Here is a 23714-nt window from a genome sequence, read left to right as displayed (position 1 = left end):
TACATTTTAGAATGCGTAAAAATAATTCTTTTGTAACTAGGAAAAAATCCCACCAGTTTAATAATTGTGGTTTTTACACAACAGGTTTGTGGGTGACTTTGAAACTTCTTCCAGGAGATATTCATCAGATTAGGAAAGAGTTTCCACACTTGGTTGATAGGTCAACAGCCGTGGCTCGGAAAATGGGGTTTCCTGAGATTATTATGCCTGGTAAGTCATTGCATGAATTAATGCTGCTTTGTTACATTTTAGCCTTCTTTAAATATCTCTATGTATGGAGGCTTTGCGGGGGGGAGGGGAGATGAATTTGAGGTATGGTTTACATCAGAAATAATGGATCGTCAAAGGATTTTGTCTCATTTAAAATAAACATAAAATACTTCGCTAATACCTCCCATGTGTGGCATCAATAAATAAAACTACATCCCCGACCCCCCCCCCCCCCCCCCCCAAAACATGGTGTCGCAGTGACAGTGGAAATTTTCCTCTTTTTCCAGTAAAGAAAAATGTATATGAAGTGTACGCTTCATATTATCTCCCTAGCAAGAGCATATGTATGACCTATATCTTCTGTGATGAATCAAAACCAGAAAGATCTTTTCAGAGGAACAGGCTTGGTTTAGAGATGTGCAAGTCTTTTGGGGTTTGTACTCAATTTGGATAATGTATTTGCAAGAAAGCCTTATTGCTTTTTTAATACATATATTCTATGGATGTTCAATTCTGGTGTTGACAAAAAAAAACCCCAAACCATGGTACTTCTCAAAAAACTGCTATAAGAAACAGACTAGACCTCCATGCTGTCCTTTCCAGCTTGATGAGCTCTGGAGTATCCATTAGATATTTTCAAAACCTGTCCCAGTTCCGGCTCTCCCTGTGGTTGCTGAGTGTGCGTTTGTCAGATGTTTTCCTATATATATCCCATATGGTTTAAGTGCCTCAGTGCCTCTGCTTGTTACAGTCCTGTGTTGGCACGTAAAACATCTGCTTCATGAAATTATTGGAAATCCCCTGTTTCCCCAATTAGTTTTTAAAATTTCAGTTAAATTGGGATATATTTGAAAAGCATTTTAAGACATAAAGCTAAATAAAGCCCTCCCCTTCAACCCCCCAAGCCAGCAAAAACATCAAACCACTTCCCGATGTAACAAGTTAAAGAGACCTCTCTGGGCTGTTAAGTATTTTTAAATTGCAAAAGATCTATGTATGGGATAAAGGAATGACTGTGGTGAAACTCATCCTTTGAAATTAATAATGAAAGAAATTGCGTATAAAATAAAAAAGTAGAACAGAGGTGGTTTTTATGCTATGTTTTTTTTATACTCTTAATGATGATGTGATATTCTTTCAGTCCAGAAATGGTGTGATTTTTTTGATTCAGCTTGCTGCATTATGAGTTAATAGTTCAGACTTTAGAAGTCTTGGCATAATTTTAGCTAAGCAGCTGTTTTCAGTACTACTAGTTTTGAGTGTTCAAGATACGTGGCAAAACATTTAAAAGCTACAGCATATAGCATATGTACGACTGCTGTTGCTAAAATGTGTTGGTCATTGTTTCTGTGTATCATTGGTTTCACAAACCAGTAGGTACACTGGGAAAATTGCGAAGAACCTTGTGCTTTGCTTTTTCTTGTAGGTGATGTTCGTAATGACATCTATGTAACGTTGGTTCAGGGAGATTTTGACAAAGGCAGTAAAACAACAGCAAAGAATGTAGAAGTTACAGTGTCTGTTTATGATGAAGATGGCAAAAGATTAGAGGTACTAAAATATTTAATGTCTGGATTTTTTTTTATTTTGATACTTATCTGTTTAAGCCTTTTCAACATCTTTGTTTGTCAACTTAAGCCCCTATTTTTATTTACAACAAAAGTTTCTCCTTTGTCATAACTAAATACGTCTTGTCATATCAGTGCATGCACTTTGATACTAATTTCATGAGGAGCTCTGGGCATGAGCCATTCTGTCTTATTTTGACCTACTTCACTGATTTATTTATTTTTTGTTTTAATAAAGAAGTAGAGTTAAAGACAGACATAAACATTTTCTCTTTTGTTTGTGTTTTCAAGAGCGTTATTTTTCCTGGTGCTGGTGACGAAGCCATCTCAGAGTACAAGTCAGTAATATATTATCAAGTAAAGCAGCCCCGCTGGTTTGAGACTGTAAAGGTATATAAACTGTTACAGTAACTTCCTCTGTGGGGGTTAACATGCAATTAACATGAGTTTTAGTGGAAAGCCATGAGAAACAGAACTAGGGAAATTCAGTGCTTGTGAGTGTGTTTAGCAGGACAAAAGGAATGGCTCCACTAAGGAAGGCTTTCAGAGACTGCTGGAGAATAGATTTGACCACAACATATTGCATAATGAATTTTATTTAATTCTTTTGGTGAAAAGGATTGTTACAGAGGCACTACAACATCTCTGTAGGAATGCTTTACTCTATTTCCTTGAAGCTGACCTAGAGAAACAGGCTATTAAGGTTAAAATATAATTGCCATAGTGTTGAACTCATCAGTGTTTTGGGATCTAGCTGATGGGCTTTAAACTTGCTGAATTTGCTTGGGTAATAACATTTTTGCTTAAATGCCAGGTTTTAATATTACAGAGGAGGCTGATGTTAGCCTTAGAAAATATATTCTGTCTAGCTGTAGTCAGTGGAAGCAGTAAGTGTGTCCTGAGAAAGGACTTGCGGGTACTCCCCACGCCGCTGTTTGAAGTCTAAAGGTGCTCTTGTTGCAGCTATAGACAGAAAGCGGCTGCTAGGGAATGACAGAAACCTAGCCGGTGTGTCAGGGGGCAGTGTACGGCACAGGGCCTGACTGTGGATGTGATTAAGAAAATACGACGACTAGCAAAAATACTGGGGAAGACGAGTATTGGTTACATCTCCACATCGGCAACACACAGATCAGATATACACTAATAGTGTATGCCTACAAGTGTTGCATAGGTAACGGATATGTTAAGAATTGTCACTGTTCTGCTGTTGACTGGTAGAGGTAAACTTGATGATGAAACACAAGAGGAGCTCATTCCTGAGCTGGGGGGAGTGGTAGGGGAGTGAACAATCTGAAGTTACAGGTTTTGTTGGGTAACTTAACAGGCTTGCTTTGTTTCTTCTTTCTTTCTTGGTGCAAGAATTGGTAATTTTCCTGGGAAATATGTGACCTTGCAAGGTTTTCTATGGCAAAATGAAGCTGGCAATTAACCTTTTTGAAAGTGCCAAGCATGTTGTTGAAAGATGTCTAGGTGGGATTTGGTAGTGGCCTATGATGTCTGAAGATACCGTACTGACTGTTTTCTTTCTCCATTCTCTTTCCCAACATGTGAAGGTTGCAATCCCCATTGAAGATGTGAACCGCAGTCATTTAAGGTTCACGTTCCGTCATAGATCATCACAGGACTGTGAGTAATTCAGCCTTTTCATTACGGTTCTTGTCAGTGTCTGGTGCCCAAATCTGCTGAAACAGGGATAATTCCTAATCTGTAATTGATTGTTGTAATTGCTTTTAGTGTGGGGATAAGTTTTTTGTCTGCCTGTTTTATGTTAGTATCTCACCTTCTTTTTCCCTTTACATCTTTCTCACTCTTACCTGTCAACATCAAGTTTTTCCTTTCCAGTCATTTCTTCAAGTCAAATAAAAGGGCTAGTGAATAAAGCTTTCAGTTAACTGAAGGGTTTGTGGTATTGTATATCTTAGAGGTAGGTGGGTAGGGAGTAGTAAAAATATTATATGAAAAGGGAATGTGAAAGAGTTTACAGTAGTCATAGCATCTGTAATTGAAGACTTTGCTATTAGGAAACTTGGCTTCTGGTTGTCAGACTGACTTTGTGGGTTTTGGGGGTTGTTTTTTGTTTTAAGTATTTTTGGTCTGAAAGGTATTTGAGACCTTGGGGTGTTCCTCTGTTTTCCTGTAATGTTGCTGGCAGCTGAGATGCTTTGAGCTGTTGAGGATCAGATCAAGACAGCTAGTTGTCTTCCATTTGTCAACAGTTGCTTTGTAGTAAAGTTTGGGGATTTCCCTTGGCTGCAATAATGTTCGTTCCATATAGTGATTGCAGGGGCTGGCTCTCTTGGTAGGAAAGCCTTTCTAAATCTGCAACAAAATTTTCTGCAGTAGAATAAATGTGTAGACAAAAGCACTAATCAGTGTCTACTGGATGCATTATAAGACATGTAATACTCTTAATGCCTGTGTATTATGTAGTATGTTACCCCATAGCAGTTATTGAAGCTGTATATTTTGCAAATTGATCATTAATAAAAGATTTCCTTAGTTTAGAGAGTGATACTTGTCAATGAAGACAATGTGCTGAAAATAAGTGTCATTAGTGTCAAAATTATGATTGTGTGCTACAGATGACTAGAGTCAGAAATATTTTTGACATGACTCAAAAATTTAGGTTGGCCATAGTTTAATTATTGAATAGAAGTTGTGCCTTGGGGCAGCACGGCTTTCTCACTGGGTTCTTGGGTTGTCTCAAGTTTATTGCACTTTCCTTCTGGTTTTACTTCTTGACAATTTCTGATTTCTGCTTGCCCTGTTGCTTTGTTTTTACTTAACCTTTGATAATCGATTTTGAACAATGAGAGCAAACTGAATGCATTTTTTTGTTCATGGTGGTTGTAGAGTGGGTCAGCTTTCAGACATTTAGGCACTTCATCTGTAGTTACAGATCCAGTTTCTGTTTTGGTTCAAATGTTCCCCCTTCAAATGACAGAGCTCTGATGAGATCCTCAGTGCTGGTCTTTCAATCATTATTCTAGGTACCGAGTGCTGCCATTCTTCTAACTCCTAAAAACCTGAACATGATAAAAGCATCAAATTTCTATTTTGTTTTTAAAAAGTTGCTTTAGTCCAGCTTTCTAAAAGAACAGACAGAATATAGAAATATTAAGCCTCTAGTTGCTGTTGGTGTGGTCAGATCCTTATACGTTTATTTTTGTGGTTATTTGGTTCTGTCTTGCATTTGAAAGACTCTCCTAACTTCTTGTACACTTTCCTCATCTGAGAATCTTTACTGTGGTCATTCATTTACAGGTTATTTATGTTTCTGAAATCTAGGTGGACTGTCTGTATAAGAATAAAATACTTACGTGATTTATGTGGTGTGATTTTTTTTTTTTTTTTTTTTTTGTAACAGCCAAAGATAAATCTGAGAAAATATTTGCCCTAGCATTTGTGAAACTCATGAGATATGATGGAACAACTCTAAGAGACGGAGAACATGACCTTATAGTTTACAAGGTAGAATTTTGAAATACTATAGTCTTTCCATAGCAGCTCACTCAGCTGACTGACTTTTAATGAATTGCTGTTACAGAATTGCATAGAAAAATGTGTTATAGACTATTCTGTTAGATAAAGCAACTAAATAGCAAGTACTGTGCAGTCTGCATATTTGGCAGATTGATTGTTAAACCTTAAATAAATTCTGCTATGAATGTTTTAGTTTTAAAGGCACTTGTTACTGAGTTTTCTGTGGGTATTCATGGCTGGGAAAAGTTACTTCTGTAGCTCTTCATCACATCTTGGCTTCAATCTGTAGACAGGTTAGTTCTAAATTACAAAAGTAATTTAGACCCATTGGGTAGCTCCAATTCAGAAGAAAACCTAAGAAAATCCAGTGTAAATAATAAAATTTTATTATTACCAAGGTTTTTCACTAGATACTTTCAGACTGTTTCATGTTGTATTTAAAATACCACTGTAGGCAGAAGCAAAGAAGCTGGAAGATGCCTCAACATATTTAAGTCTTCCATCTACTAAAATAGAATTGGAGGAAAAAGGACACTCTGCAACAGGGAAAAGCATGCAGAACCTTGGCAGCTGCACCATCAGCAAAGACTCTTTCCAGATCTCAACTCTAGTTTGTTCAACCAAACTTACCCAGAACGGTAAGTTCATAGGACTACTGGAGCTTCTGCTCCTCACAGTTAGAGTGGGTTTCTATGTACTGACTTTCCTGCCTTCTCCATCCCCCTTTCTCCATAAATAAATTGTGGGTTGTTTGCCTAGCAGTCTCAGATTAAATTGTCTGGATGCAGCAAAAGCATCTACTGGGTTTGTGTACCTTTTTCTCTGCCCCTGGGCTTTGTTTTGCTTTAGAGCAGGACACGTCTCTAAGAAAACAGAAGAATCCCAAGTTAAAGGGAAACAGGAATATTGTTTGCTGTATACTTGAGGCTTTCATGCTGAATGGTACTGAAAACAGGCTCCATGGCATTTTACTACTTTGTGAGTATGAATAATAGCACTAAGGAAGAGGATGAGTTTGCTTTCAAGAGTAAAACCATGGCTGTACTCCCAAATAAGCTGTTTTGTGTTATTTCCAAGGTGCAATATCCGTATCTTATGCCTGAAGAAAGCTCTGATGTTTTCTTGTGTTGGGCAGAAGGGATGTGAGCATGCGAATGTGTTGCATGGAGGTCACTTTCATTTTCACACATCGTCACATGAACACAGACTACCAGGAGTGGAGTTGATGTGTTTTGTTCCTTTTGAAACTTGCCTTCTATACATTTTTCATGTGCATTTGTCAGCTGGCTGACTGCATCCAGAGGCTGTGGAAAGTAGAGCTGATGGCAGCCACCAAAGCAAATATTTCACATTTCCAGACTGTGCCCTCTCTTTGATTTTTGTGCTTCGTTGCCATGGAGCGGTCCCTTGTTCTCTTTGCTGCACCAGAAGCAGACTTGGGAGTGTGGGTGGGTCATTGAGATGTGAGTGAGTCATGCCAGGGAAAGGAATCATTCCTTCGTGACTCAGGAGAAGGGAGATCTCAGTCCGGATAGATCTGTCGGGAGTCGAGGTTGTGGTTGAGGAGAGCTTGGCATGGGGGGTGGGTGGGAATAATGATTGGATTGTCACGTTAATGGGTTCTCTGTCCAAGGGGGAAACTTACCACTCTGGTACAACTTCGTAGTCAACTCATACTTTTATTGCAGTGTTTTTTAGTGGCATCTGTAACAGCACATCCTAGGTGTGTTTCATATTCAGAGCACATCAGGCTCACTGCAGTCTGGCAGTCTTATAGCCTAAGAGGGTGTTAAGCAAAAAAATCAGAAATTATTTTGGAATTTCATAGCAAAGATGGGATCACAGCTCAACAGTAACACGGTGGTTTTGGGGTTTTGTAGAAGGCAGAAAACAGCGTGTGGAATTGAGCTGCTTTTTGTTTGTGATATGATTAGGGTGGTTTGGTTTTTTTTCTGTCAGTCTTTCTTAGTGCTTGTTAGTAGTTAAAGTATTTCCTGGTGATCAATATATTGACATTGCTTTTGCAGAACTATTATTAAAATTAAGACTGAGCATTGCTTCATGCTTCATTTGCATATAATTTCCTCTGAACTCTTGATCTTTATTGTTACTGTTAATTATGTTGTCTGTGAAACTTTTCCTTAGTTATCAAAGCCTTTTCTTTTTCTTCAAAGTATTTTGATATTATAAAAAAGATCACCATGTATCCTTATGCAATTTAGAAAAAACCCCAAAATTTTCATCATTAAAATCCTCCATCAAGTATCATTTTTTTTTTTGTCTAGAAATTAGCAGTGCTGTTCAGAGAATAGTTTCTGAAGCTGATTTTAACTTCTGTGAAATTGTTGGTTAATATTCTTCTTTTAACTTTCTTAAAAATAAGTAAGTAAAAATCCTTGACTATCCTCATTTACCAAAATGGTGAGCCAAAACATAATTTCCTCCATTTAGTTACCTATAATAGTTCTTTCTTCACCCTCTTTTAAGTATCTTAGAATTGCCTTTAAGACTTACTTTTAGTAATAATTCTGAAAGTATGCTAATAACTCATATGGCTCCTTCTGCATTGTATTTGAAGTTGCAGACTCTTTTTTGGGTATAAGCTCTTTGAACACTTACTTGACTTTAGTTCTTTATGAACTGTGAGTTATTAATGTTGCTTTTCTGTTAATAATTGATGTCCTTGGCATCTGAGAAGTCTCCAAAATAGCAGACTTGGCCACTTGTAAGACTTCAGCTATTTTCTCTGAGAAAGTGATAGTATGAAGTATCTACTTAATTAACATTTGAGCAGTTGTGATTTGTGGCAGAATATATTATAGCAACATGTTTCCTGGCATTTTCTTCTTAGATTTTGCATTTAATTTTGAGGAAGAGTAGCAATGTAAGCCAAAGACAAGGACTGTCTGAAAACAAGCAAAATCCCCCAGCCTCCTCAGGAATCTGTGAGATCATCAGCGCTTGGAGGCATCAGAAGTTGCTGTCCATCATCACTTTGCCTAGTGGCCAGATTCTCCTCCTTTGCTGTCTGAGGCAGAAAGGAACGTTCTTCCCCCCATATCCACAGGTCTATGGCAGTGCATGTTTTTATTGTACTCTCAAGACTGTCTGTAACAAATTTATTTTTTTTTATGGGCCAAAGGAACACTTTGACAGAAACATTAAGTGCATTTTTGTGTGATGAAGTAGAGCTTCTATATTACAATTCTGGACTTTAAGAATTAATACGAAGCTTTATGAAACTCTAGAGATTTATGTGTTGAAGTCGTGACTGATGGTGCTGCTGTCATTTGATGTATCAACAGAGAATGTGGCACTGGATCCCCACCTTCTCTAGGGGGTGGTTGACCGATACCTCACACTAGCTTTGCTACTGTTTCCGTCTTGTGGAGCACTGAATGCAGCAGACGACACACCAAGTTTGTGGGGCATTTTTTGTTGTTTGATGTTTTTATATTGGTTTTCTTTTTTTTTTTTTTTTCTAAACTCAGATGTGAGACATTTGAACCCATATGTTGTGGGGTGTCTGCTTGCAGTTGACAGCATCTTGGTGGATCTCTGGTGTGGCAAACATTGTGCCTTCTTTTCTTAGGGTAAATGGGTAGCTGGGTCTGTTCTGAATCTGTTACTGATGTTGTGTTCAAGTCAGAGTTGTGCGTTGGTTTTATTTTCCTTTTTCAGAGTAGCCTGTTGATCTATGGCAAAATGAGTTGTTCTCCTGTGCAGGCAAGGTAGTTTTGGTATTACAGCCTTCTTTTTCTGTCAGCTAGAAGCTGGAGATACCAAGAAACACAGAAGGAGGGGCATTGAAATGGCATCAAAAGTGACATCTCCCTCTATGTGAATACTGCCTGTGGATAGTAAATCTTAGCAGTGCCTCTTGTAGGACTATCCAGATGGATGTCCCTTCATCATCAGGGTGATGGGAATAGAACTGAGATTGCATTAATGGCCTTGCTGAAAATTTTTTCTGGTTATGAGCAACCAGAGAGCCATGTGGTGTTCTACCTGTGTCTTTGCTGTTGTGAAGCACCTGAGCTATCTGTAAGGCTTATTCAAAGTATTTCTAAGTTTTCTTTTCTGCCTGAGGAATGCAAACCTCTAGACAATAGTGGAGTCAGGACTCTGAGGAACCAAGGAGACTAGGCTTTCAGAAAATAGTCAAGAGGAATTTTACTTAGTTATTCATAAGCACAACTGATTTAAAAAAAAGTGATATACATGATATGACAAGTTCAGGTACTATAGTGGCATAAAAATGAAGATATAAATATGGAATTAAAATAAAACACGTCATTAAGCATTTCATTTTCCATTCTTTAAGTCAAGAGGGAAGATTATTTCGAAGAACACAATTTAATTAGAAAGGAAATATTATCTAACTTCAATTCAGTGACTGGCTTTCAGAAGAGTTTTGGTATCTCTATAGGGAAACCTTTGCAGAGATACAAATCAAGGGAAGTGTATAACCAGGAAGCTGGACCACTTGCTTCCAATTGCTAAATACAATGTGAAAGAAAATCTTTATATGTAGGCAGTATAATCACATATTACATTAACACAAATAAAGTAAAGTTGCTATTGGCTACTTGGCAGGCTAGACATTCGTTCTAACCCTTTGCAATTGGAAATCCTCGTTCTGTCTTCTCCCTCCGATATTTTCTGATCACATAAACGTGACTTGACCTAGTCTGACTACAGTATTACTATTTACTATAGGCTAAAATACAGTTTTACATTCTTATCCTGTTCTACTTGGTCTAGGTATAGAGTAACATATTTATTAAATGAGTAGGATTAACTGATCAACTGGTACTTTACTGGGGTTAATGCTTACAGTAACAGAGTGAATGCACATTTTTAGTGTACACTGTAATTTGATTTTCTCTTTCTGGTAGTTGGACTGCATTGACATTTTCTGTTCATGTGTATATTCATTTAGCATTTGCTGTGTCATCACGCTGAAAGTACATGTGGGTTTGTTTTCTTGGGGCAATACACGATGCATTTCAGAGATCGTCTGTGGGCTGGCTTTTGTTCAGATGATTTCTTTTGTCAAGCTGACGCCTTTTTAGAAATCAGGCTGCAACCAAATTCAGTGGTGGAAATCTGATATAAACATATTCATGAAACACTTTGGATAACTTACGGAGGCATCTTTCCTTTTCTTCCAGAAGTAGTTTCTCTGTTACTGTTCAGTTTTTAAGACTTTGCTTTCAGCCTGTAGACTTCTTGTAGGCTATACTACAAAAAAGAAAAAAGAAAAGAAAAGGGCTTGGATTGTTCAAAGCTTTCATGTAGTAAAATGCTCTTTATTTCTGCTCCCAAAGAGATGGTAAGAGGGCTTGGTTTGAGTGCTGCTCAAAGGGGAATCTTATCCCAAGGAGAACTGCAGTTCATTCCACTGGAAAGAATTTTATTTATTGCTTAGAATGAAAGGTTTTGGGGAAAATATAGCAGCTGCTCTGGGTCTCTGCATATAATTTCAAGAATATACTCTGCAGATGCATGCCTTGGCAAAAGTGTTGTTGATTGCTTTGAAAGTTTGAATAAAAGAAGTGAGGGGGTATTGGCTGCAAGAAGCTGCCTGTCCTTGGAGAGTTATATTGGGCAGAATTCACCGAATATTGGGGTGTGGGTAATGTGCAGTAGATATCCAGTGGCTGAATTGAAGGTAGACATTCTGTGAAATCTTCTGTTTGTATCTTTTTGGGGGCTTCTACCGAGCATGACTGACAAATAGTTTGTTTTGTGCTGAAAACTGACTTTCAATGGGGCAGGGAGGAATTTTTCCCTGATGCTGGTTTGGCTAAGGTGGGATGAGCTTGGGGTTTTTGGGCTGTGGGCAATTCAGGTCGCATTTCAACAAATGCTGGGGTGGGTTTAACTCACTGGTGCTCCAGTGTGGCTGTTACTGTTTACTAGCATGGTCATTTGCAGGGGAACCTCAACTGTGAGTTCCTTGTGAGAAGTTTTCTGTAAAGGAAACTGAAAAATGGTGTGGTGGCTCTCTATGACTAATAACAGAGAGAGAACTTGCCTTCTGTATTCCCTTATTTATCAGTGAATGCTGAAGTGACATGATCTTAATAGTGGGATGTAGAATCTGGGGACAAGACCATTTGCAGTTGATTTGTTCCGAGATCTGATCTGTACCCTAGCTCTCCATCACTTGAAAGCAAGGAAACAATTTGGGCATTATGAGTTATTAAGCAGACAGCTTTCCACTGAATTAGCTTAGTTTGCAACTGTTTGCCTTGCATTGTGCTGTATTTTCTTTTCAGTTTATTCAGTGAGAGCAAAGAAGCTAGAAACATTAATGCTGGAAGAGTCACGGTCCTGTAGATATGACTGTGTTGGTGGCTGACTAATTTCATTTTGGCATCTTTTTCTAAACACACAACTGTTGTGTACAACAAATTAAAACTGAAGGATCAGACTTTCTTGGCCTAGATTTTAATGCTGACATTTGAAGAGCAGGCTGCTTTTTTGAAAGCTTTTCAGAGTTCTTTCATGATAGAACTATTGTACTAGGTTTCTGCAGTGTCAGAGGCATACTAGAAATACGTTGTTGTCCAGTGAAAATGGCTGACCTAAGGAATTAAACCTGTTTGTCCTGAATGTAGTCATGGAGTGTCAGTGAAAGTAAATATCCTGCATGATATAATTGTTTTTCTTATTCCCAGTTGATCTCTTGGGGCTTCTGAAATGGCGATCTAACACCAACCTGTTGCAGCAGAATTTGAAGCAGCTGATGAAGGTTGATGGTGGTGAAGTGGTTAAGGTAAAAAGTTAATTTCTTTAAAAATAAATTTGGTATCATAATTTTGATGAATCCCATATCTTGAGGTATTCATATATTTTGTTTTGTTTCACACACACACACCACACGTGCCCCCCCCACCGCCATGCATGCTTGCACATTAAATTGTAACCAGGTATCTCTCGGCCTTCAGGATGCTAATCCCCTTCTTCCTTCCCTCAAAGAATACTTCAGATGTTAATTACTGGTAGAACACATGTAAAATGCAAGTTTCTGAAAATGTAAGGTTTTTTTATATATATATATACAGAAACATGAAGGCAAAAGGTGTTTTTCTTTGCAAGATTAGAACATCTTGGAATTCTCACATGCTGATATAAAATGGATGTGGAATGCAACCCTACTGTGTGCTGCTACTTTTTTTTTTATTTGTATTTATTATTTAGCTGAGCCAAGTTATTTACATTTGCCAAGGCCACTGAGTGATTGTAGAGACCTACATAAAGACAGATTTAGCTGTTGAATGGAGTGGGCTGGGACTTTATTGAATGTGTTGTAATAAATCAAATCTAAAAGTGTCAGAAGAGGTAATGTATTGAGGACAGATGACCCTTACGGGCCTGTTGCGTTGTTTCTTTACCTCGCTGGATTTTAATTAGTTTAATAGAGGCATAATGAATGCCTCATCTTGAAGTAACTTATGACATCTGAGAATGCTGATATTATCCTTTTTTGAGTGCGTTAAAAATAGTATCCCACATGGTTTGTTTTTCAGGAAGGTTCTAGCTGCTCTGTTTTGTTGTGAATCATTTGATAGCTAAAAACTTGACACCGATACTTGCTTCTGCCAAGCATTGTCATAGTTCTGTCATTTGTAATCTTCCTTCTTCTCCAAATGACATCAGAGTGTGTACAGCAGATTACTGCTTGATAGATATAGATGATTTTAGAAGCATCAGAATGCAGCACAAATGAGGTTTAAGTAAAAAACATATTGGAGCCAGTTCTCCAGCTGGCACATGCTCCCTGCTCCCTGCGCTGTTCCAGGACTCGTATGAAATCATACTCTCTTCTCCCTATTTTATAGGGCTTGAGCAGAACTTGATTTATGCATAGGATAGAAGAGGGAATTTTTAATATTGCTTTCTCCACCGTTTTTATTCTTTTTATAGAAGACCACTGTTTATGTTATCCATCTGTTACAACAGTGTTCGGAAAATCTTTGTGTAGACTGCTCTGTTGCATGTTTGTAATATCTAGTTTGTAACTGTCCCTTTCTGTTATTTCAGCTTTTTTTTTTTGTCGTTGATGCTTTTAAATGATACATAGTACAGTCTATGTATATTAAAAAAATACACATGATAAAACTTACTCAAATTTTCTGTTAAACTCTTCCTGTTTTTTCAGAAGTCCAGTGAAATGTCTCTGCCTACCAGTGCTCATTTATCACTTAAGCAGAGATCAGGCAAGATACCCATTCTGGGATTGACTGTTTCAATAGTGTATGGAAACTGTCAGTGGTTATCCCCCTTTAAGAGAGGCTCTGACTCAATTTGTGCCCAGAATCTATAGGGTATGAGAATGTAAACTAATAGTTTAGAAATTATTCATACTGGCTCCCTATCTGAGAAGTGTTTTCCTGCGGCTTTATACAACAAAAGCATCTATCCGCTGTTCTTCCTGCTGTTACTTCCTTGTGAACAGGTTCAAAACTTGAACTGTCCTAATGAAAGTGAATATATGATCCCTAAATGTGAAATGAAGGCTTGATCGGTCATGACGTGGCATTCTAATCACTCGTTGTTTTTAAAGGGACTTGGCCAGGCAGTGTTTGGGGTCTGGGAGTACTACTGCTCTTCAAACCAAGACAGAAGCTTCTCCTGTCAAAGCTCAGACTTGCACTTTACTCTTTCCTTCCTGCCAGCTGCTGGTTATATGTACTTTATTTGCATGTGTTCTTTAATTGAACGAACGGAGCTGTGATGAGAAGGCTGTAATTCCTGATCCCCGCCCCCCCCCCCCCCCCCCCCCCCAGATCCTTTGCTGAGATTATGAGCTGGATCTCCCCCAGAACTAAGTCTAAAATCAGCTGCAAGCATTTTGGCTTTTCTGTTTTTTCATCTGCAGATATTAGCACCTCAAACTGTGGCTCCATGTTCACTTGGTTTGAGAAAGTTTGGCATTCAGTAGTGTTTCGTGAGCTGCTAAGTGGAGGCTAATTCCTGAGATTTAACTCCAGATTTAGTTGATGGTCCAGGTGAATCATGTTCGATCTGGGAGACTCATTGCATAGATAACAATTTTTAAGGCAGGAAGGTGGGAGTCAGGCTGTCTTTCCATTGCTCCCACAGCCTATAGGGTAATCTCTTTGTAGTTGCAACCTCAGGAATCAGTTGCCTTCTGCTTGTTCAGACATTCTTCCCTGATTAAACCTTGTCTACAAGACAAAAAACATTTTTACTTCATTTGAGACAGACATGCTGGAACAATCAATGTTGAACCCCATCTTTCTCAACAAAAGCAAATACAAACTGAGGCCACGATCCATCCTTATTGTGCCTTGGAGAAGCCCATGTTGGTTTTTTGTAATCTGGTGGAAGAAACTGCTCAGACACAGAATCCCATGCTGATAAAAACTGTGTTGATGAGTATTTCTGGGCCAGGCATGGATTACTTGCTGTCACTGGGAAGAAATACTGTAATTATACATGTGTAAAAGAGCTTTTGTCCCTCTGCTGAACTTGAATTTCCTGACACTAATCTGCTTTTACTTTCGTGTTGCACAGATCAGGGTGTCCAGCCAACTGGCTAGTGAAGACTCTTCCTCTGTTACAGTGATAGAGGCGTGTAGGTTTTGGGCTGGGGCAGAAGGTTGTGTGCTCTGTTTTCCATGCCTGCATGTGTGCTGTCGCTTGAAATTGTGGATCTGAGTTTATGCAGTCATGAAAAGCAATATGCTGTGCACTTTTCATTGCTCAGCTCAAAATTACTGAGGATGACTTGAATTATTTGGCATGAGACTCAGTTGCTTGTCTGGTTTGTGCTCTGAAACATCAGTTTTCAGAAACTGCATGACCCTGTTGACTGTATGTTGAAACTGAGTTTTGAAATACGTTTTTGTTCGTTCACTGTAATAGATTAAACTCTTTGTTCAGGTGTACCAAGTGTGATTCCTGACTTTTTTCTATTTTTTGAGTGATATGGAGATATAGATAATCAACTTAACTAAAAATATTTTGCTGAAAAATTGCTGAAAACAAAAATGTTAGATTTCCCTTTTTTTTGGCTAACTTTTAAAATGTATTTACTTATTTTAAAATGAATGAATGAAAAATATGTCTGTAGAAACCTGTATGAAATCTGAATTTCATTTCTCCTGTAAAATGTGATGACTTGTGCATTTATTTGTAGTTTCTTCAAGACACATTGGATGCACTTTTTAACATAATGATGGAGAACTCAGAGAGTGAAACATTTGACACATTAGTGTTTGATGCTTTGGTAAGTTTGCACTGTGGATGGACTAAAATACAGATACTGTAACAATTAATAAATTAAACAAACATGGTGTAAATGATAGAATGAAGTTTACTAATGAAAAAAGTTCTTAGCTGTAAGTTAGCTATTAATTAAAAAATCATATTTGAAGTTTCAGTTGGCCTCGATCAAAAGGGGGTTGGGTTGCATCATGTCATCCTCCCAGAAAAGCTGGAAGCAATTCAGTCCAGTCATTTTAGTGGATTAACAGCAGAATTTAGGACAGAAACAGAAAGTTTCTGCTTAGAACAGAGAACTTTGTTATGAACAGGAAGTTTTCACAGGAACGGAGAATATTAATATCTTGGGAGGATAACAAAAAGCCAGAGTCTCTGTGTTTTTAGTGTTATTAGTGTGTCTTCTCTGAAAATAAATGTGGGTGAATATACAAAATAAAAAAGAAAATTTTGAGGATAATGCATTAATTATGCTGGTTTTTTGCAGGTATTTATCATTGGATTGATTGCTGACAGAAAATTTCAACATTTTAATCCTGTCTTGGAAACCTACATTAAGAAGCATTTCAGTGCAACGCTAGCCTACACGTAAATTTTAAAATTTACTTTTTCTAATGTGGCTTGTCTAATTTTTCCAGATAATGTTATTCAGATACTTGTTTATGGAGGTTAATTAGGAATTTGCTCATAGAGCTTGGGAGGATGGGAGGTTCTTGAAGAAGACTGGAGATAGTATGCCTTTCTCTCTTGAAATAATAGTAGTAAAAATTAGGTCATTTTCAAGGAGGAAGTCTTGATTTTGTTGTATTGAAGGAGGGGATGTTTGATTTCAAGAATTGTTTTGTAAGGAAAATATTCATAAACAATTCTCAGTCATACTTGAGAAGGAAATAATGTCATTTAAAATGCTTCAAATACATGTTGTTTGGTGCATTAAATTGATGTTCTGCCCTGTATTATCTGCATTACTGTCACTTTGGGGAGGAAACGGTGAAGAATAAAAACCAGAAGGTCCATTATTTTTGCTATCTTCAGTAATTCTTGACAGTTAGGATCTTTGCTGCTGCTGCTTCAGACTGCTAGTGTTAGAGGAAAAATACATAATGGGTATCTCTGCAGTGTTGGGAGGAAAACAAACCCACTCTGGGCAACCTGGTGTGCACTTTGCTGTTATGCAGTCTTTATTATGTGACCAGAAAACGTTTGAAAACTGTTGATTCAAAATAGTGAAGAAGAATTAGGCCTTTAGTCCCAACTTTGATACTACCGTCACTCTGCTGAGTTGTAGCCACTGTTGCAGACTTCAGGCGAAGTGGGTAAAAGATGAAGCATCCTCCAGTGTCTGGTTTTATTAGCAAGATCTGAAGGTGGCCCTTTCACTTGTAGGCATGCAGAGCTTCTGGTCTGTAGATGCGGGGAGGCAGAAGCATGTTTAAGCTTGAGATACTGAAAGAGCTGAATTCTGGCTTGACTTGCACCTGTGGGCATGGCAGATCCCTGCCTTCTCCCCACCTTTTATTGCACGAGTTTAGGTAGAGAGGTTGAAATTCTTAGGCAGTTTACTCCTATTCAAATATATACCCATATATCAAGATGCCTGTCTACATAATGTTGTTTTCTGTTAGTGGTATATAATGTTGTACCTTTTTACTTTTAGTGTGGATGTTGAAACGTACAGTGTAGCTAGGATGATTTTAAAATGGAATTGCTTGTAGTTGCATTAAAATTGTGATTTATATTCATTGGGAGGTAGTTGAAATGGTATTACTTTTAAAATTGTTTCACTTTCCAGTTTGATAGACTTCAAAATGAGGAATAAGAGAATTTCCAACTGCTGTTACATATGTTTTTGAGAAATAAATTTCACAAATTCTAGCTCAGAATCCATGGGAAAGCTATGAAAGGGGAAGCCTTGTTTAATGAAGAAGCTCCTGTTTTGTGTGTGTTAATTCTAAGAATGTGTTTGTATTAAATTTAATTATTTTTATTACTTATTATTAATAATTGCAACTTTAAGAGAGCCTAAGTCTGAATATCCCTAATATCCAGCAGAAAATGAGTCTTACCAAGATTTGCTCTATTTCTTGTATGTTGAATGGTATTATGGTCTGTGTGGGTTTTTCTTGGGTTGGTTTTTTTTATTTTCAAGAATAAGTTACAGCTATTTACTAGCAAAACCAAAAGCATAATGAGTTTATTAGTTGCATAATTAATTTTGTCATTTGGTAGGCACTACTTAGGCACATAATTTTTCTTTAAACCTTTCACAACTGACATTCTTCTCTGTGAGCATACTTGTAACTTGTATGTGGTTTTGTATTTAAACAGAAAACTGACTAAAGTTTTGAAAACATACGTGGATAATGCTGAGAAGTGTGGTATCACTGATCAACTCTTTAAAGCTATGAAAGCTTTGGAGTACATCTTCAAGTTCATAGTGCGGTCCAGGATATTGTTCAATCAGTAAGTATGGTGAATGCTGAAACCATTTAGTCCCATTGCCAATATTGTTCAAAAAGTGTCAAAATTTTGCAATGCCACAAGTTAAAGTTGCTCAATATTACACTGTTTTAGAAACATCTTAAGTTGTTAGAACTCATTTCAGGAGACAGCTGTTTGCTAGAAGCATGCCAGATTTCCTTAACAGATATATATTGTAAGTAGCAGTGCACTGCTAAAATCATGATGTTTTTCAGCTCTCTATAATTTACATCTCTGAACAAATAAAGCTTGCCACTATTTTGGAAACTTTTCTGAAAAACTGCCTGGTACTGTGACTGAAATGTTGAAGGTACTGAGTAGCCATGCTGCCCTGTCCCTCATCCAGGCCTGGGCTTTGCTAGTGGCTTTCTTTGAATGGCTGCAAAAGTCTGGGAAGACTAAAGTATTGAAAATTTTGCAGCAAAGTGAAGGGAGAGGTTTTCTGGATGGGGGATGCGATGTTTGTCCTGGCATGGTGCTTGCAGGGCTCAGGGATAATGCTGAGGGAGAAGCAGGGGGTGTTCTTTGTAGGTCAGACATGGCAAGGGAAGAGGGTCAGAATAGAGGGACAATGAGGGCGAAAAGGAGTATGAGGTGCGCTTTTTTGACACACTGCCTCATAACAGACAATGACAAGTGTTGTTGGGGTTTGACCCCCAACAGCTTGGAGCTGCCCAGGGCCCCACCTGTCAGAGCAGAAAGAAACCATTGGTGGTCGGGTACAGTTTGGGGGCCCCCATAAGGTTCAGTGAAATGGAAAAGTGGAAAGAAAAAAGAGCTGCAGAAATCTTCTCCTGGAGAGCGATAGTATTTTTAATAGGAGAATCATTTGAGTTTCTATGAAAGCTCTTTCTATGCCTGCTGGTGTGGCAGAAGCCTGCTGGGGGCCTCTTTTTCTGCTCCCCCACTCAACCTCCTTTGTGGGGAACTGCACAGAGACCCACTGGTGCTGTCTGCAGTGGCCGTCCATCCATAAAGTCAAGCAGAAATAATTATTCTAAGTTAATTGGGAAGTACTGTGTTTTATACACAAAATATTAAACAAGTTATGAAACGAGTTGTTGATGTATTCAACTTCACTTAAATTCAATCCTTTTACTACTCGTTAGCAATGGTAACAACCTTATTACAAGGGATTTATGTAGAGCTCTGAAGTAACCGACTCCACCACCAACCTTTCTTTAATTTAGAGATTATAATTTATTTCTGTAGGAGTCTTGCTGTGAGACTCATGAAATGCTGAATGTCACTTATACTGATGCAGGTCCTACAAATCACTTTAAAAGAGAAAAAAATAATTATCTCTTGCTGCAGATTAGATTTACAGACAATATGACCCTCCAGTATTGGCCATTGGATTTCCTCGTGCTAAGCACTAATTCACAGTTCTTTAACATTGGGTAGACACAGCTCTCAATGACAAGGGATTAATCAGCAAAGCTACTGAATGCTGAATGACACCATGATTTGTTCTGCTGTAAGACTTAAATCCTGCCTGAGGTGTGTGATTTGAAGTGATTATAATGCAGAAGTGTAGCAGTGTTCTGAAATTTCGTTAGTGTTTTACTGAGAAATCACAACGAGCAAGCAGAATCTTTTATTAAAAAAATGTTACATATTTTTTAACTTCAGCAATGTTAGTAGTGTACAGAATATATAGAGAATTTTAGTAATGTGATTGCAGGCAAGCTTCAGTTCTGGAGAAATATGTAGAAGCCTGGTTCTTGTAGTTAAAGCCTGGTGGCAAATCTGTTTGTTCAGTATATCAAGGTTTATAAAGGCAAAGTATTGTAAGTGAACTTTAGAAATATCTTTATTTGGTTTACTGAGTAATGATCACAGTGGTTATATTGCATTTACAACAGACTTAACACTCTGAAGGCAGTGATAGAAAGGTCAACTTGGTGTAATCCTGGCTTTCTCATAGCTGCAGTGTATTTGTGCATTATCAGGTGTATTAAATAAAAGTATGTTAAAAACTGACTGTAGAAACACATTTGTGACTTGTTATTTTTATTACAATTTCCTTTTTGAAATGCAAAGCTTTTTGTCTGAAGCAGTTTGATTTATTGGACTGCCAAGTTTAGTTACTATTTATATTGGTATTAGTTTCACACCTCTAATCTGTTCAGAGGGATGCTGAAATCCGTTATTGAAATTGGGATTTAACTAGTAATTCGTCCTGCCTAACCCCTTGTTTTAGCCTAAAAGGGGAATAGAAGTTTGCACAGCAAAATAACACAATTTAATATTTTTTCTGTAGCACTCATTTCCCCCGTGTACTGGTTTAAATAGTTTTTTTTAAACTTCTGTGGCTCCCAAAAGTTTATGAACACAGCATTAAAAATTAGACACATTAGTTTAAGTGTAAAGCAGCAAGAACATTCCAGACAGCATGATTACCTTAAGATAAGCTCCCTTCCTTCTGTAATAGGTGGTCCATCATATCTTCAAACATGAAGAAATGGTACTGTGGCTGCACGTACAACGTTCCCGGGTGTGGTGCTCTTTCTGAGCTAATTACCCCATTCAAGATCACCTTACTGGGTTGAGCTCCAGAAGAAAATGGAGGAAAATAGAGGGGAATTGAACCCTCGCGGGGAGCTGCTCTAATGGGCCTTGGTGCAAAATGTTTAGGTGAGCTCAGGGACAGAGCTAGTGGGACCAAGGGGGGCTTTGGAAGGCCAGTTGCTGTTGGATCAGGCTCTTGGAGGCAATCGAAGCTGACTGGGTAAGCATTGGGCTTTAGCTGGGGAAAAGGCCCCGTCTGATGTTTATAAACACCCCTGTTTCAATTTGACCTGGATGCCAGATTTTCCTAGGCTGCTTTTAAGCACTGATCCTTTTTGTTTTGGGAGGGGTGAGGGTCCTGCTAGGTCTGTATAACTGGTAACCTGTATAGCTGAGGTTCAAGAAGTGTGTTTGCAACAGCCCTTATGTAGGTGAGCCGTACATGTTGCTAAAAGGGGGCAAAAAATTGAAAGGATATGTGGACCTATGGTGTTCTCCCCCTCCCTTTCCATTTTGTAGTGAGAATTATCTCATCTTACACCTGAAGCAGGGATCATTCTGCACTTAAAATACTCAAGAGAGTTTCAGGAACATTCATTCCTGTGCTCTGTTGAACCAGTGGACCAAGTTGTTCAGCTTGGCTGTATATTTTTTGCCTTTGGTGTTGCTCAGGCATCTCAGGGCAGTTTTAATCCCCCTGAAAGCATCTGGCAGAGAGAGAAAGAGAGAGAGAGAGAGAGAGAGGTCCCTGTGGGCAGATCAGCTCTGAAAAATCCTGCCTGAAGGCACAGGGACCTGCCTTGGGAACTTTAGCTGCGGATTAGTCACTCTTCCGCAGCAGCTGTACAGACTGTATGGGAAACTAACTGAGCCTTAACTAGTTCAGCGAGCCAGAAATTAGTGGTGAAATGCTTTTTAACTTTAGCTTTCCCTTCCCATGGAAAAAAAGTGGTGTGTTGTGTGTGGTTGGTCTTTTTTCTCCACCCCCTACCCCCGATACTGGGTTGATAGGCTTTCTCTTTATTTCACAGGGTTTAAGGTCACTCACCTTAGGCCACTGGTAGATTTTAATGATTGCTGGCAAGTTGTCTGGATGCTTTTTGGCTTCCTCATCAGAGCTGCTTGGCACTGGTCCTCCCAGACATCTGCTAGCTCTTGTGCAGGGTGGAGAGAGACTATCCCACTGCTGCGTGGGCATGTGGAATTGGGTCACTGCTGAGGGATTCACTGTGACTTGAAGGCATAAACAACAATACTGGATGTGGCATTTTACGTAGGAAGCTTTAAAATAAAAATCTGTTGTTCCTGCTGGCCCAGCCCAGTCACTGTCTTGTCTTCAGTTTTTTTTGTGAAAGAAAACTCTTGGTTCAGTGAAGAAACTTGTAGAAATTCTTGAACTTCGAAAAATGTAATGCAACAAATTATCATCTGTCATTTGAGCAGAGTTTTTTAAAATGTACTTCCATTTTAGTTGGATCGTGCTTATGAAACCCAATTATTTTTCAGACTTTATGAGAACAAAGGAGAAGCAGACTTCAGGGAGTCTCTGCTGCAGCTCTTTAAGTCCATTAATGAGATGATGAGCAGCATCTCTGATCAAACTGTCATAGTGAAGGTATGTACTTTACAGATCTCAATCTTGGCTTTACTTTGCATCCTACACCACATTTAGGCGGTCAGTGAAGTATATGCTTGTGTTTGTGGCAAAAGCATGCTTTACCTCAAACGTGGTTAGTACTTAGTGTTTCTAGCGAAGGGTTTGTGACTATATAAAGAATGTGCTTCAAATAAGTGAAGTTTACTTAAATTGCTGCAAATACCTCACTTTTAAAAGAGAGATTAGTTAGGAGTTAAATGACATTTAGCTTTTAACTTTTATAACCTTAACATTAAGGTATTTTTAAGGCATTGTCTGTAAGATGACAACGTACATCCTTGTATTCTTATGCTGTGGTTTATATTCTAGGCTGTTCAGAAACTTCGTTATAGTATCTTAAGCCCTAGCATATATTTTTAATGGAAAATCAGTAGTGAGTCAGATTGCAAACTTCACCTCCCAGCCCTCTCCTTTTGTCCCTTAAAAACAGTGTCTACTTTTGGTAGCACTGGCTGGCTCATGGAATTGGGAATGTGGGCTCTAACCTCAAATGAACGTGGGTATTGGTATCGCTGGGCAGAAGCGTTGATTATAGGACTAGTCGATTCTTGTATGCAGAGGACCCTGAGGTCATCGTGCCAATGCTGGTCTCACGTTCTGTTAGTGAATCTCTTTTACTACGGAAAAGTACAGACACTGTCACAAACCTGCATTTGATAAGCTGCAGCTTGAAGTTCTCCTTGTGATTCCAAACAGAATTTGTAAAAGGATGTAACTCTTGCCCTAGCCATGCTGACTCAATTGAAAGACGATGATCAGAAAGGGTCTCAGAACTGGGGTTAGATTTTGGGACAGTTTGACAGTATGACTCCTCCTCCTCCTCAGGTGTGCAGTGGTTTTACATTAGAAGAATTTTTTTTATAGCAGCTGTAAGGCAAAGACAGATGGTGGCAAAGTGCTGTGCCAGTGCAAGAGGTTTCTCTTGAAGGGAGCTGGGAAGAGAAGAGTGGGAAAACACCTGAAGACACCAGTCCTTTGTGGCCGAGTGCACACAGGTCATAGGCTAGTAATACCATGCTGAGCACGCAGCAAAAATAGATAGTGGGGATAAAGCTGCTGAAGTTTGAGTATTTTAGGCAGAGAGACTGAGAATGTATCATCTGATAACAAAATGGGGATATTACATGTTTCAGGAAAGCTGTATTTTCTTTCCACTAACAAAGCATCTATCCTGAATGGGAATTGGGAAGTTTGAGTCAGGGACTCAGTGTGTGCTATCTGCTGTCTTACAAATAGGATGTCCTCGGATAATGAGGATTGAATGTAAGATCTATTTTCCCAAGATGTGTTTGTGAATTCTGCTTCAGCAAGGCAGATGAATGTGAGCTTTTTTTCTTTTTCAACATATTATGCCTAGGAAAAAAAAACCCCACCCCACCACAACAACAACAAAAAACCACAACACCCCCCCCCCCCCCCCCCAAAAAAAAAAAAAAAAAAAAAAAATTGCTTGTCTTCACCTGAGAGGCAGGAAGACTAACTTCCTAGCAAAGCCTAGAGAGATCAGACAACAGCAGTGTCTGTCTTAGCCTGTTTATCATTTC

The 23714-nt window shown here is 38.6% G+C and overlaps 1 protein-coding gene across 2 annotated transcripts in view; it reads left to right on the top strand.

Annotated features, from left to right (window-relative positions):
• DOCK1 (dedicator of cytokinesis 1) overlaps window positions 1–23714 on the top strand; it is a 319394-nt gene that overhangs the window by 48558 nt on the left and 247122 nt on the right. For both annotated transcript variants that reach the window (XM_055799656.1, XM_055799645.1), the window contains exons 13-23: window positions 85–210; window positions 1637–1761; window positions 2070–2168; window positions 3335–3407; window positions 5149–5252; window positions 5719–5902; window positions 11951–12048; window positions 15439–15528; window positions 16009–16109; window positions 17850–17984; window positions 22020–22128. In XM_055799656.1, the coding sequence (XP_055655631.1) occupies window positions 85–210; window positions 1637–1761; window positions 2070–2168; window positions 3335–3407; window positions 5149–5252; window positions 5719–5902; window positions 11951–12048; window positions 15439–15528; window positions 16009–16109; window positions 17850–17984; window positions 22020–22128 (1244 nt within the window). The remainder of the gene's footprint in view (window positions 1–84; window positions 211–1636; window positions 1762–2069; window positions 2169–3334; window positions 3408–5148; window positions 5253–5718; window positions 5903–11950; window positions 12049–15438; window positions 15529–16008; window positions 16110–17849; window positions 17985–22019; window positions 22129–23714) is intronic.

This window comes from Falco peregrinus, chromosome 1, assembly GCF_023634155.1.
Source record: "Falco peregrinus isolate bFalPer1 chromosome 1, bFalPer1.pri, whole genome shotgun sequence".
NCBI lineage: Eukaryota > Metazoa > Chordata > Aves > Falconiformes > Falconidae > Falco > Falco peregrinus.
The sequence above is the reverse complement of the archived record's forward strand: the minus strand, read 5'-3'. Positions and strand labels throughout refer to the sequence as shown.